At 39.8% G+C, this 15,657-nt stretch overlaps 1 protein-coding gene across 1 annotated transcript; it reads left to right on the top strand.

Moving 5' to 3' along the window:
- Positions 1–454: 454 nt before the first annotated feature.
- slc35e1 (solute carrier family 35 member E1) lies at positions 455–15,039 on the top strand. Its single transcript, XM_026142720.2, has 6 exons — positions 455–827; positions 2,759–2,829; positions 9,789–9,926; positions 10,661–10,786; positions 10,870–11,115; positions 11,605–15,039. Exons 1-6 carry the CDS (start codon positions 500–502, stop codon positions 11,845–11,847), a joined length of 1,152 nt encoding a protein of 383 aa, XP_025998505.1. The 5' UTR covers positions 455–499; the 3' UTR covers positions 11,848–15,039.
- The last annotated feature ends 618 nt before the right edge of the window (positions 15,040–15,657 follow it).

Genomic DNA, 15,657 nt, shown 5'->3' with positions numbered 1-15,657 from the left:
GGTTTTAATTCAGTTTGTTTCCAGAGTTACATTTGTTTCAGTTTAGTTTTTATTGTTTGAAAATGTTCAGTCTTTTTAATTTTTATGTATCGAGACCATATGTCACAGGCAAGGTTTAGAAAAATCAATCCAGGTATTGCAATAAAAACATTGAACTTTTTGAAAGCACTTAACTCACAGTCTCATCCAGAATCTCAATAAACACGACAATCAATCAAGCAAGTAGTAAGAAAGATTTTTTAAACCAAAGTAACACTAAATTAATTTAAATAATACTAAAGTTAAAACTATAGTATAAAACTTACTATAAAAACCTTGGTTTTAACGCGTATTTACAGATGTGAGCTGTACACTTCCGCCCACGGTGAACATCTTTCGACGGACACTGTTGTCTTTTATTTTGAAGGGTACGCCCGGAAGCGTTCGCGGCTGTGAGTGTGACGGATGAGCTTCTCCGGTGCATCCACACCACCGGTGACTCGTCACTCCGCGCTGGAAGATGGCTGCGGTGCAGCGGACCCCGGTCAGGGAAGGGATCCGGATAGTTTCGCTGTGTGTGTGCTGGTACACGGTCAGCTCGGGGGGAAATGTTGTCAACAAAATCATCCTCAATGGATTCCCGTACCCGGTCACGGTCTCTCTCTTTCATATCATCTCTATCGTCGTCTTCCTCCCCCCGCTGTTGCGGGCTTGGGGAGTCCCCAAAACAGAACTGCCGAGCAGGTACTACTGGTGGTACATCCTGCCTTTAGCTTTCGGAAAATACTTTGCCTCCGTGTCGGCTCACTTCAGCATATGGAAAGTGCCCGTGTCGTACGCGCATACCGGTGAGTACAGCGGCTTTGTGTTCGTTTTAATGCGCCGCCACCTGGAGCCTGTCAGCCGGGGTAACTTGATGATGTGTCCGTCCTGTCAGCCGATGTTAGCATCGCGGCTAACGCAGGGTGGCACGGCATTTAACCAGGCTGTGGGCCCCACGTAGAATCTGTGTACTGTAGGTCTTGTTTTAATGAGGCTAATTAATCCCGCTTCGTGTCCTCTTAATATAAACTAATTAGCTTTAGACTCTCCAAAGAATTACTAATGAGCTGCTGTTTGCTAGCTTCATAGCTAAGGGGGAGGGTCCATTAATGAGCCGCCGTGCTTCCCTAACTTAGATGTTAAACCACCATGTAACATGCGAGCCTCTGCAACTGATTTTTTCTCCTTTAACAAGCTGAAGTGACATTTTTGTGAGGCTACCTGCTGATAAATGTAAAAAAAACCCGGCTAATACTAACACATAGTCCTTTAAACATTGTTATTGAGCTGAAAGAAGCGAAAGCCACTATATAATAGTGTAGGAATACTGTTGGTAACGTAAAGGAAATATTAAGATCCGGCTGTGATTATGTTGCACCCAGGAAATGTACACCAGGCTGCTTAATCTATAAAAATGTATCATAATAATACTATCATGTCACTAATCTGAATGTTTTCTTAGTCCCTGTCTTAAGGGACAGAGCCATTTGGCACTTCCAGTACAAAGCATGAAAAACAGTTATTATCTGTTGCTAACTCAACCTTGTTTCTGGTTGAACTTTTACAACCACATTATACAAGCACAATGGATTTACAGCAACTAACTGTATAAAACCACAATATACTCTACATGCAAAACTAAAGTAAATGCACATGTAAGAAAAATATAGTGCAAGATGCATAAATTAAAGTATTAATACTAATCTGAATCACAAGGCTAATCTTTACAGACAGCTATCAAACAAATGTTGTAAATTTAAAAACCCTGTATGGAACTTTTGTCTTTTTTCCCCACCCTATTTCTTTTTCTTTTTTTGCAAATAAAAGGTGAACCTTCTCATTTAATAGGACCGCAAATTACAGCCCCCAAAAGAACTATATAGTTGATCTGCATTTTTAAGAAAAAAAGCAGGAAGCATGTGCCTCTTATCCTGTGAAAGATGGAAATACACATATTAAACCCTCCTCAAGTTCAATTCAAATATTTCCCGTGGTATGTATCAACTGCACCTTTTTGAACTACTTTCACCTTTTGCATCTATTGTGTCATTTAAAGATTATTCCATTAATTTAGTTTCCACTGACTCCTGGGACTTGTGGCAGATGAATTTCATCAGCTCTGATTTCTCCACTCTCTCTCTTATTACCTGCAGATTCTGCAAGTTAGCAACACATGTTGAATTTCTCATTAATTGCGCCTTCAAACTCCACGGCACTGTAATGTAGCTACACGTTCCAACTTGAAACAACTCTAAAAGTCTCAATTTTATTTACTTATTTCTGTATTAAGTCTAGCAGATACTTAATAACAATTGATTTAGAGCAAGTCTGTAAATAAAATGTCACTGTAAAATATCTTTGTCGCCTCTGACCTGAGTTTTGGAGCCACAGCAGTTGCATCAGTGTTTTTACTTTAGGAATGAGCTTCTAACCTTGTGAACCTACACAATGATCATTATATCTACTTTGTGTGACGCCAGTACTGAGCGCCTACTCTGGCATTGTTCTTCAGAAGAAAAAAAAACATAATGATAAACTGAGTTGCGCTTTAGTCTGTGTTTAAATGAAACAAGTGCAGTCGAGGGAGGTGTGCAAACCCAAGGTTTGTGACAGGTTGGATGTTTGACAGAGGTGTGGGCCTAGCTCTGACGTACCGTGCCTACTTGCTGCCTGTTAATAGTTCATGTTTGTTCAAGAAAAAAGAAACTGACGTCGTTCCTTGTCATGTCTTTTACAGTCAAAGCTACAATGCCGATATGGGTTGTGCTGCTGTCGAGAATTATCATGAGAGAGAAGCAGACCACAAAGGTGAGTAGGTTGAGCACGGCTAACGACAAGGCCTGCTCTGTCTGAGACTCAGCAGTGGTGATGTGGCACAGTGCTGCTGTGTCTGTCCTGGATCTCATATTACAGCCATCTGTAGGGGCTTTTGTCCACAAAGTTGATGAAACCTTCTGAGGGAGGGTGGAGGTGAGAGAGGAAGAGGGGCTTTTTTTCTTATACCAGGTGACCACACTCGCCTAATAAATTCCCATTTAACCCCCCACTTCTTCTGTTATTTAGACAGTTGTGTTTGGGGCCATGCATACCACAACACTGTGCATTAGCAGTACGTCAATTGGTAGTTCAACTAATATCAATTAAATATATCTTGGATTGCATTTCACTGCAAGGTTGCATTAAGGCTTTTTGTTAGTTTTTTGTCTCAGTCTGTGCAACAACAAATTGTCGCACTTTAATATCACAATTAAAATGATTGAACTGCACTGCAACTAAAGATGATCTGCATTGGTAATTGTTGCCATTCATCGAGTGCGCTTTGAAACGTGAGACAGTAGTGGTGAGTAGAGCACGGCGATATGACCAAAAATATTTATCACGATATACATTTGAAAATTTGTGATAACGATATAACTGACACTAGACAAAATACTTTACAACTCCACAACTTTATTAGTGCAAAAAAACCTCATCAATGTATTTTCACTTAAACAAGCAACTGTTTTTTTATGTGCAGTAAAGTTATATAAAAATTTAACAGTGCAAATGCAAATTCCTTGCTGACAGTGGAAATTGGCGGACATATCCTCAGCATAACCATGTATAATATCCACAAAACTTAAAAAGAGGTTATACACACACAATATGGTAATATTATGTTGAAGTGCAGTACGTATCACTCCGCGAGGCTCCTGCCTACGATAGCCGCAATGCTCCGACAATCCATCAAGCGGTGCGGGTTCGTAGCTTAGCATCGTCGTACTAAAACATTTGACAGATTTTCGAGCGACGTGTACCGCAGAAAATCGTCGATTTTCAGAAAAATCAAAGGATTGATTTTAAGTGTGCCGTAGTTTCCGAAAAAACACGGTAATAACGACTAGCATGGTCTACCAAAAATAGTGCTTTGATGTGTATGTGACGGACGAAAGCTAAACCAGTTCCACACCACTGAAGTTGCAGCATTTTTACAAACCAATTCTGGTTCATCTGTTTCATTCAACGATCCGCTTTCGCCCTTCTCATTCTCCGTCACCGCCATGCTTTTTCCGCCATGTGCGTATGAAAACAAAGGCACTGTGCATGCGCGTTTTACCCATATTCTATCACGATATTTCATTTTCTTATCATTGCCCAACATTATACCGGTATTACCGTGAACGGTATGATATGGCCCAGCCCTAGTGGTGAGTCAAAATGAAGATGCTGGAAGCAGTTTCTGTTCAGCATTTAGTTTAGCTTTAATTTTTCTTTTTTCTTTTTTTAAATCCAAAGCATAAATTCAGAATCGACTGGTTAGCGTTTGAGCACAAGTAATGCCTGGTTCTTCTTTTGCACTGGTTGTGGAAGGCAAGGAACAAACTAGTAGGACACATGTAGAGTGCATCCTCCAAATAAAAGGAGATGAATCCCCTCCAAATTGTAACAACTTTCCATTGTTTTTGTGCTCCACCTTCCCACAAAGTCTCACTGACAGACACATAGCAATGATTAAAATAGTTTGGTGCAGGAATCGCCCCTCGCTCATGACGAAGTATACACAGCTCTTAATAATAAACAAAGCATGATGGGAATGTAGGAGTACAGTAAGCTGTCCAACTGTTGATTGTAATGTGGGAGTTATCCTGGAGTCCTTAATGTCATGACGTTTTTAAGTAATTAGTTGTTTGGTTGATGTGTCATATAAACATATTAGTGCTGAGCTCATATTTCCTTAGAAAAAGAGAAAGCTGCATTGAATTTGATCAGACTTGTATTAAATTAGAGTTAAATGAGAAAACTCCCTTCGTGAAACACCGATCAAGTTTCTTATATTTCTTCATCAAATAAATCTTTTATATTCAAAAGAAACGATCCACTTTAAGACTATTTTAAATTCCATTATCAATAAAACTACTTGAGCTCCGTGCTTCAAGTATTTTAAATGTGATTTGCGGACACTCTGGAGTGCAGCTTGCAGACATAGAATAATGGATGCTTGAAATCTTCGAATATTTGGATCTGTTATCTCTGGCAGCAGATTTGAAGGTCTGTAGAAACCATTATAATACACATTGTAATGGCACCCAGCACATATCCTGTCTTCTTATTGGTAAAAGATAAACTTCCTGCAGGGATGTGAAGGTGCATAAATCAAACTAAAACCTTGTGCTCTGCCTGCCGTACATAAATATGAGTATTTCAAAAATTCATATTGGGAACATTAGAGATAATACCTTGAAACTTTTGGATGTAATAACAACAGAAGTCGGCTTTTGAAAAATATTAATTTCAATATCACATTGAACTTGGATATAAAAGTGTGTGTGTTTCATTCTACATTCAGGCTTTAACATAAAAACCAGGCGCTTAATTGTAATAATTTTAAGGAATGTTCTATGCCTTGTATATATGAGAATAAATATACTATCAGTCCCCTACCTGGAAAACATGTTTCTACTGGTTTCCATATCTGCTGTCTGAGATCAGACACTCCTAAGAGTCTACATTCCTAGCCCTGTAGTACCAGATATTTACCCTATAACATCTAAAAAAAAAAAAACCTAACTCTAGTAGTTAGGTTCTAACTACTGATAGTGGGATCTACATTGCCCAGTATCACAAATCCCAGAATTCCTTTCAAGTGTAGCATCCATTTACTGACTTTAGACTGAGCTGTCAGTTTAGTTTCAGTTCATTTCAATCCAATGTTATTTCTATAGCACCAAATGACAACAACAGTGAGCTTTATACTGCAAGAACATACAATAATATATAGAAACTCCCAACAACCAGGAAGCTCTTGGCGACAATGGAAAGGAGAAGGGGAAGACGGGTCTGTGGTATAGAGCCAGAATGCATCACTTTGCATTTTAATAGTTAGTAAAACAGTTATTTAATAGTTATTAAAATGCAAATTGATGTGTAAACACACAGTGAGTAAATAAGACACACTAAGTGCATCATGAGAAGCTCCCAGCAGCAGGAGCCTATGGCAGGATTCAGGTTGACCTTGTTCAGGCCCAACTATATGTTTTATCAAAAAGGGAAGTTTTAAGTCTAAACTTAAACATAGATGCAGTGTTCAAAACCTAACTGGATCCATGGCAATGAAATGTTTACACAGAGTTTGCGTCATGTGAAAGTCTTCAGAGTCTGAGATTAGCACGTAATGTTTATCTTCCAGTTCAGTGTTGAGACGGGAGGCAACATGGCTCTGATGACCGTGTGAGAACTGAAGTTGTATGAGACTTATTATAATACGTCTCATAAAACACTTTATCAATGTGTAATGTTTAAAACATGGACTTTAATTATGCTTATGGTTATAATTTAGGTAAAATTGGTAGACTACATGATATTGGATGGGTTTTATGTGGAGAGCACCTTGTCAGCACAATGCAATGCAGGCCACTGCAACACCACTGTGGAGTGTAATTTAAGCTTTAGTCTAAATCTCCAAAATAATTTGGAGCACCTGAATTAGGACACAAATCTGGGCCTTTACCAAAATAGAAAACTCCTCCCTGAAGGTTCAACGTTGTCCCCACTGTATATTTTTGTGATGCCAGTAAGTAGACCTGCATCTTTTTCTTTCTTTTTTTTTGTGGATGCACCTGCACTTTTGGTGTGTTATCAGAAGTTAACTTTTAACATGAGGGTGTGTGAACAAGTTTTTACTGGGAACTGTTTCCTTGTAGTGCATCCAGTTAAGAGACTGGTTAATTATTAAACAACACATTAATGGAGCTAGTTTAAGTATGTTGTGCTGCAGCAGTTCAGTTTGGGTCACAATGATACCAATGGAAATTTTGGGGGGTTTAGCTCAGTTGGAGGCTGTCTTATTGGTCTTGTGCGTTTTGCTCATGTGAGATGAAGAGTGGTTTGATAGCTTGAGAGCATTTATTTGCTGTTCGGTGTTTAGTTTTTGTTTTTTTTTTTAGTTTCAGAGTGGTTTGTTGGGGGCTGAGTGGGTGAGTGTGTAGGTGCACAAGTGGGTTTCATAACAAGTGATGGATGCTGTATTTCAGGATGCAAATGAATCTGTAGATGAGCTGTTCTCCTCAAGTGTATGTCTAAGCAGAGTTACCAGGTCCAGCTGCACACTCTGGACTAATCGCTGTGCTGAAGATTAGAAATACACTAACACACATTAATGTGAAATTATGTCTTCTTGTGCAGCAACCATTTTTGGAAATTTTCCACTTCTTGTTATCTCTTTATTTTTCAGTGGGTGAAAATGTGGTCATGTTTGGGTTTTATTAATTCAGTGTCGGAAATGTTGCTTCACATTTTCTCTGAGGTGCTGACCAAATTAACACGAACCAATGTTTATCCAGTCATATGAAAGAGTTTTTACATGACTCCATGCACTACACGCTTACTGCTTTCATAGGAGTTAAGAGGATAAGTAGCAGCCAGGAGCTACTAATCAAATGCCCTTCAATAACTGATCCTCAGCAAGTGTGACCGCCTCTATAAAAGCAGTCATTTTGGCAATTTGCTGGTCTGGTGTTTGTTAATACAGTGCAAAGGGTTCCCAGGAGTAGAAGTCCCATCAGATTCACCCCAGTTCATGATAGTAATGTTAGCAAAACACTGAACAACTTTGACTTGTTTGGAAGGGTTCCCAGGAGAAAGAAATTTAAGCCCCAACTTAAAAGGTTACATCTAAAAAAACTGCAAGGCTTCTGGAACAGTGTCCTTTGGAAAGACGAGCCCAGAGTGGAGATGTTGGGCCATAATGCACAACGCCACAATCGGCGAAAACCAAACACAACATATCACACCAACACCTCATACCTGCTGTCAAGCATGGTGGTGGAGCAGTGATGGTTTAGGCTTGTTTTACAGCAACAGGAGGGCAACAATAACCATGAACCAAGGCCACCTGTCTGACAGTAAAGCCAGTCCCAAACTGAGTTAACAGGCAGAATGGCTGAAAAAGAAAACAATCAAGTTATTGCATCACGCAAGTCAAAGTCTAGACCTCAACCTGACTGAAGTGCTGTGGCAGGGCATAAAGAGAGCTGTGCATAAACAAAAAAAAACACACACACCTCAATGAAGTGAAGCAATGTTGTGAAGAAGAAATTCATCCACAATGATAGTCATACATAGGGTTGTGCGATATGACCAAAATCTCATATCCCGATATAAAACATCTATCATCTGATAACGATATAAATCAAAAAAATGTAATATTTTCTGTAAATGCTGTGAATCTCGGGTAGGTGAAGCGTTTCCAGCTGGGCGTCGTGTACCTGGAGTCGAGTGTTTTAACCAATGCATGAAACTCCACATTTTTAGATATAAGTTGTAACGGCCGCCGTTTTCTTTGTGAGTATTTATTACATGGCGTGCTACGGGGAAAAGCCTGTTCTAACGTTTGAGTCTAAGATTTATTTTTTAGCACCTGACAACTTCTTTTTTGCTTCTCATCCGTCAATAATACTCTTTCACGTGATTCCGTTTATTTTGAATAGTCTCAGGATCTTGAGCTTTATTGTGAAAGGTTTATGTGGAAAATAAACAAGCGGACATGCGATGCTGTTACTGTCGTTGTTGCTAACGACAACCCATAAAAACAGGCGCTTGTCCGTCCGTATTGTGGTTATATTAAATATAAGAGAAAGAGAGAACTTTAAGAAATTAATATAGCCACTACAGTGATCATCAAAACGAAAAAAAAATATTGCCGTAAAGTTTATTTTGCGACACCATGAAACAAACGATAGCGTAAAATGAAACGATAGACGTTTTTATATCGTCATCCGATATATATCGTTATATCGAACAACCCTAGTCATACAGAAAACAGTTACTTTTAATTATTGCTATTAAAGGTGGTTCTATAAGCGATTAAATCATGGAGTATAGAGGCCTGTGAAACGTTTCTTTCACATCACTGTATCATTAGGAGGCACCAAGCTGCTCACATTCTTACTCATTTGGCTACAATTACTACTTTCTTTTTTCAGTTCATCTACAACAGCGGTCCTCAACCCCCGGGCCTCGGACCGGTATCGGTCCGTGACTCATTTGGTACCGGGCTGCGAGAGTTGAAGCTCAGGTGTGAAATGTATGGTTTTCAGGGCTTTTATGGGTTTTCAGCGTTATTTTGTTATCGTTTTTATCGTTAACTCGGTTTTCCTGGGTCTTTTCATGTGTGTTATGAATAAATCTTTTTTTTTTTGGTACCGGTACTAGTTTTATTTTGTTGTATTTATCCGCGACACCTTAAAGGTCGGTCCGTGAAAATATTGTCGGGCATAAACCAGTCTGTGGCGCGAAAAAGGTTGGGGACTGCTGATCTACAAAATGTATTCACTAATAGCTCAATCAGTGAATCATCTGGATGTTGTGAGACAACAGAAACTCTCTACTTGTTTATGTTAAAAGTCAATTTTACTATTTTCAAGACAAAGTTTCACCAGCTGTTCAGCCAAAACAGATATTTATAAACACATGTCATCTGTAGACTTTGAGTTTGTTCCTGATAAGCTACAGGCGTTACTGCCAGCAGTACATCAGCACAGTTTGTCATGGGAAATACTTCTCTCTCTATGTTACTGTTACTGTCTGTTAGACCATTATATTGATTGGATGCATATTTATGAATGAATTAAAGCAGTTCATTGATTACAAACATGGTTGCTAATTTATTTTTATAAACCTGCCATCTTTGCTAGAGAGTGCAAAATATTTCCTGCGCTGGAAATGAGATTTCCTAAATGTGTTGCTTTAGATGTAAGTGATGAAACAGTTTGTGCTTTGTGTGGTCTTAGGTATACGTATCGCTCATTCCCATCATTGGTGGGGTGCTGCTGGCCACAGTGACCGAGCTGTCCTTTAATATGACGGGACTAATCAGCGCTCTGGCTGCCACGCTCTGCTTCTCACTGCAGAACATCTTCTCCAAAAAGGTAATCCACCCTCATGTTGCTGTGTGCCACGTGTGCTGATCTGCTGATTTTTTTTGTTTTTTTTCTCTTCTCTGAAAAATGTCCAAATGAACCAGCAGACATTGTTAGAGACTTCCTGTTTTTTCATTCAAATCATAGCCACAGTTTAACTGCCACTTTTTGTCAATGTAGGATCTCCTTCTCCTTCCTACTTATGACACATTAACAGAGAGGAAATGAAAATGCACTCAAGGGATTTAATAACGCAGTATTATTATTTTTTTTTTTTTTGAGTGTCTGAGTCTGATGAGGAGGATTGTCCTGTTGCATTCAAACAACTTCACGGGTTTTTCCTCCAGCATCCCAGTGGCACGATCCCACTCAGGTTGCCCCAGTCTTGGAAATCTCACATGTCATTTTTTCCAAACCTGTGGTGCCTTTTTTTTTTTTTTTTTTAATAGGCTTGGGTGCGTTAGCCGGATAAAGGTTTTGTGACAACACAGGATTGCTCACAATAATCAGTCGGGTGTGACAAAGTCTCACATGTTATCAAAAAGGCAGCTATAGTTTTCTTAACAGATGAAAGGTCTTCCCAGATTGGACAAAAAATAGAGTGGTGCATTTTAAATCTCTTGAGTGTATAATAAAGAAATGGAGATTTCTGAAAGTGTGCTGAAATGCTTACAGAGTTCTTTATATCAGTTTAAAGATGCATTAACAGAGTTGCAGCCTAAGGTTTTATTGTGTTTTTACAGGTGTTGCGTGACACGCGGGTCCACCACCTGAGGCTGCTGAACATCCTGGGCTTTAACGCTGTGATCTTCATGCTGCCCACCTGGGTTCTGGTGGACCTCTCTGTGTTTCTGGTGAATGGAGACTTGGTGAGTAGCAGTAAGAGTCTGGCGTGAACTAGAGCCGCTTCGGTGACCGTGAGCTTTATCTGACGTAACTCCTTTCGTCTCAGACGGATGTTTCGGGGTCCATGAGTACCATTATCCTGCTGCTCATCAGTGGGTTCTGCAATTTTGCTCAGAACGTCATCGCCTTCAGTATACTCAACATCGTCAGCCCGCTCAGCTACGCCGTCGCCAACGCCACCAAGAGGATCATGGTCATCAGCATCTCGCTGCTAATGCTGCGAAATCCCGTCAGTTTGACAAACGTCCTGGGAATGATGACGGCTATCGTCGGAGTCTTCCTTTACAACAAGGTCAGTCAGCCCGAGCGAAAGTTCATTATAAAGATGTGCATTTAATCCATTAAGGCACGATGCAACATGCACTTGCTTCTGTTGTTTAAATTGGATGTGATGCAAAGCCTGTTTTATGTCATTGTTGTCAAAACACACACGCTATAAATAATTTCACCTTTCTTACATCGTGGGGTAAGAGAAACATACAAATGTTGCACTTAGAGTTCAGGGTCTGGAACTTACTGTCTCTAAGTGATCTGCTTCTCTACCAGCCCCCAAGTCCACTTACACTCCTGTCCTTGTTTATTTTCAGTCCACAGACTGCTTTGCTTTCACCCTTAAAGGACTTCTTCCAGTAGTTTTACCATCAATCCAACTTGAGCTGCTTTCCTTTTTTGCACTCATTTATCTTCTTTGACCATTGTGACCTACGTGGTCAGTTCAGGTGATCCAACATTTAAAACCTGGTTGATTTCAAATCTTTTTGCTCTTGTCCTTTGCCAACAGGCCAAGTATGACGCTAACAAGGAGAAGAAGCTGCTGCCGGGCTCCAAACAGGACCTGATGTCCTTTGACAACCCGGCGCTGGAGAAGATCCAGGCCAACGGGTCAGTGCCTTTCCCCCACAGCCCAGAGCAGCAGCAGCAGCAGCAGCCGCACAGCTGGAACCACGTCCTGACTGACCACTTCCAGTACAGCCAGCAGACCTACACGACAAACTACAGCAGCAACCACCAATATGTGGTGTAAAGGAGGACTCGTCCTCACTCTGGTAGCTGTCATAGACATTACTGCGTGTAGCCCGGCGGCTCAGAGGCAGGTCTCAATCACCTGGAGACTGAGGGCTGTTTGTGTTGAAGAATGAGGTGTCTGACATCACGGGCCAGTCATGTGACCTCCCACCCCTTCTCTCTCCCTGTCTAAACTTCATTTTGAGTCAGCTTTGGTGTAGGTCTTTATTTATTTTTTTGGTACTGACTGAACGCGACGGTTAGAATCGGTTTGTATCGGCCAGGAAGGTAGCTGGAAAAGGATCTCCACACAACTGTTTGCAGATGTTTGATTTTTGTTTTCACTACCAGCCATAACATTCTAGTTTGTTTACTTTGAGAGGAAAGGACGTCATGTGTAACCATCACTGTGAATGTTGACGTGCACCGAATTACGAGTCTGTCGTGTCTTTTAGTTCAGTCAAGATCCTTAAAATTTTTAGGTTTTGGCATTTCATGTCTTTTTTTTCTCTCTCTTTAAAATTTACTTGAGACAATGTGGGGAGATACAAACTGTTGAGTTAGTCATCAGTGAATAAATTATAGCCTTAATGCTGATGGGAGTTCTTGGGAATATAGTGGGTTTTGTAGGTTTGATCTGATATTGTGATTGGCAATGTTTTCAACACCAAGTGTTAGTCATTCATTCTTTCTGTCCAGATTGAAACATATCAACAATCAAGATGGGTTGTAATGATATTCTATATAGTTAAAAACCTCACAGAGCCTCTAGCGTAGCCACAGACTGTATACATTCAATCGATATCCACACTCCCACTAATAAAAGTGCCCAATTAGGAAAAATGCTCCAAATTAAAAGCGGATGAGTCCATTGATGTTCATAAATGTTTAATAAAGCCAAACACTTATGAAAACCACATCGTTGAACGAAGAGCGAGACCATTTCTGTTATCTAGAAAGGTCAGTGACCTCATACAGATCTGTGCTTCTCCCTGGTGAAACAGAAAATAGTTTACTGTATTATTTGTTGGTATAAATGTGGCTCAGGAGGTTGAGCGGGTCGTCTACTAATCAGGTTGGTGTTTCAATTCCCGGCTGCTCGTCAAAGTATCCTGAACACACCGACACTCCAGTTTGTGTGTGCGTGGATGTTAGCTTAGAAAAAGCGCTTGTATGATTATGTCTTTGAATGAATGAATAAGGCCTAAAATTAGATTTGCATAACAAAAGATGTGCAGCTTCATACATGAAGGATGTATTTGTTTCTTCTGTATCCCACCACATAAAATATAATGGAGGTGTTTTTGTTGTCATGGAGACTTTTTTTTTTTTTGGTTTATTTGTATTTATCAGTCTGCGAAGCTTCAAGCTTTGGTTCAAGCTCTGTCAGCCTGAACCAAAAGCTCCTCTGTCATGTTTCAGTTTTTAAAAACAGAACGCCGTGTCGAGTTTGCACGTCTTCAAACCACTTGATGCGTTTTCTTTTAATTTGTCAACACTGGCGTCATAGAGTCACTGGACAGAGGTTTGGATTGTGCAATGAAAGATTCACCTGTAATTTCAGGTGGGCTTTCTATCATCACTACTGTAAAGTGCAGGAAGACAGTTTTTCTTTGTTTTGACTCTGTTGCTTTCGAATCGAGCGCCGGTTGTGAGCTTGTTTTCTTTTTTGGTTTTTGGGGAGGGTTATTAATTAAATGCTGTCACAGTATTCAGTGATTGGTGGGTTTTTCCCCACCACATCTAGTGTCTCCAGAACGTGTCTGTTTACTCCTTTCTAGATTCATGGAGAAAACTAGCTATTAACTGCCACCATGTTATTTTATTTTTTATTAGATTACATACTGAAATTTAAGTCCTCTACTCAGTGTAAGAATAATTTTAATCAGAAACATTGCAATACAACCAAACTCGCTGTCCATTGTTTTGAAATATAGTTTGTGTGTTGTTGTCTGTTGTTCACTTTGAGGCTGTCTGTTGTTTGTGTTGGCCTTCGTGACATTTTCCCCACCGCAAACGGTAACCATAAATAAAAACAAACAAAGTGATGAATTCGAACTTCTATGACTTCAGCGTCCATTTCAAATGTTAGATTTAATCATCTCAGCTTTTATCTACTGAGCAGCATAGTTTCAGTTTTGCATCCGATGGGAAAAATGTGATTGTGTCACTCATAGTGGAGTGATGGCAGCAAATTAAAGAGCCCATTTCTTTACCTCTATGGAAGCGCTCAGTGGTTTTGCAGATGTTTAAAAAGTAGTTTTAATAAAAATCAGTTTTTAAGGAGGGGAGATTTTGTTTATAATAAAGATCCAGATATGTTTTAATGAGTTGGTGGAGCCCAAAACGGAGCTTAAAGATAAAGAAACGTGCGGTTTTATTTATTATTTCACTGCAATGTCTTTGCAGTTTCTGCCACTGCTAATGTGAACATTGACAAATCTGAAATGTTTCAGTCTTGCAAGATGCACGGGCATGATTTTAAATCTACAATAATACAAGTGTAAATTGTTTTTGCAGACAGCAGGAGGGAACTCTTCACCCATTAAGAAAATGACTCATCTTCTTACTAGACTGGTGCAGTAATTCACAGATCTCAGATGGGAAGTATCGTATTAGATGAAGAGCCAAGAAAATTTTAGAAGTGTGATTTACAAAGAAATTGACACGATCGCGTCACGGCTCAAGAATATTTTGCTTCCAGTCACATGCAGAGTGCAGCTCTAACGGTTTTAGACCATCTCGCCTTTCCTTCGTGCTTTTTTTTTTTTTCTTCCTCACTTATTTCTTCCTGTTGCCAAAAGAAAGGGTGTAATCCTTCTGATGCTGACGTGCCACCAGAGAGAGGCCTTCTGTCAGCTCGGCCACAAGACCTGAAATTCCTAAACGATAACGCGTAGGACACGTGGACGGTTCATGCCGGCTCTGTTTCTGAAAGTGGGAGAAAGTTTGAAAGGCGAATTATTTTAAATTTCCTCTCTCTGTCTGTCATAAAGCTTTTTAAAGGGATCTAAATGTTGACGAGAAAGGGGGAGAATACTTTGTAAAACTTGTATAATTATTTTTGTGTCTCTTCAATGGATCTCTAGAAAGAATTTTTACTTAACTGATGTTTTTAGATTTTTATTTATGGTGTCTGTGTACAGAAATGTTGTACAGGGGGGTGCACAGTCTTGTCTGCTTAAATAAATACACAATTGAAGACTGAAAATGTTTGCGTGTTCTCTTAACTGATAAATGTTTGATAAAAGAAGTATGAATAATGAATAGTATGAATAAAAATCCCAGTATAGTAAAAGTGTTAGCAGCCAAATATTCTTAAAATACCTCTGCAGTAAAAAGGTTTCTTTCTAATAAGGTTTAAATATTGATAATGTGTCTTGCAGTTAAGGATTACCATCTATTGCTTAAAGTGTTATAGGGAAATATATTATTCATGATATGAAACCGCATCCCAAAGATGCTCTGTTGGATTGAGATCTGGTGAATCCGTGAACTCGCGGTCATGTTCAAGAGACCAGTATGAGACGATTTGAGATTTTTATCCTCTGAAGCGTACACTGTACTCGTGAAGGGATGGACACTGTCGGCAACGATACTTGGATAGGGAGTGGCGTTTAAGCGATGCTCAGTGGGTTTTCCTGGGGTCAAAGTGCACTGAGATCATTAGACTACCAGCAGCCTGAACCACTGATACAAGCGGGATGATTCCATGCTTTTGTGTTTTTGATGCCTAAATCTGACCCGTCCATCCAAATACTGCAGCAGAAATTGGGATTCATCAGACCAGGTAATGCAGGGGTGGGCGATTCCAGGCCCCGAGGGCCGG

This window comes from Astatotilapia calliptera, chromosome 15 (genome assembly GCF_964374335.1).
Source record: "Astatotilapia calliptera chromosome 15, fAstCal68.1, whole genome shotgun sequence".
NCBI lineage: Eukaryota > Metazoa > Chordata > Actinopteri > Cichliformes > Cichlidae > Astatotilapia > Astatotilapia calliptera.
This window is presented reverse-complemented; position numbering and strand designations above follow the sequence as displayed.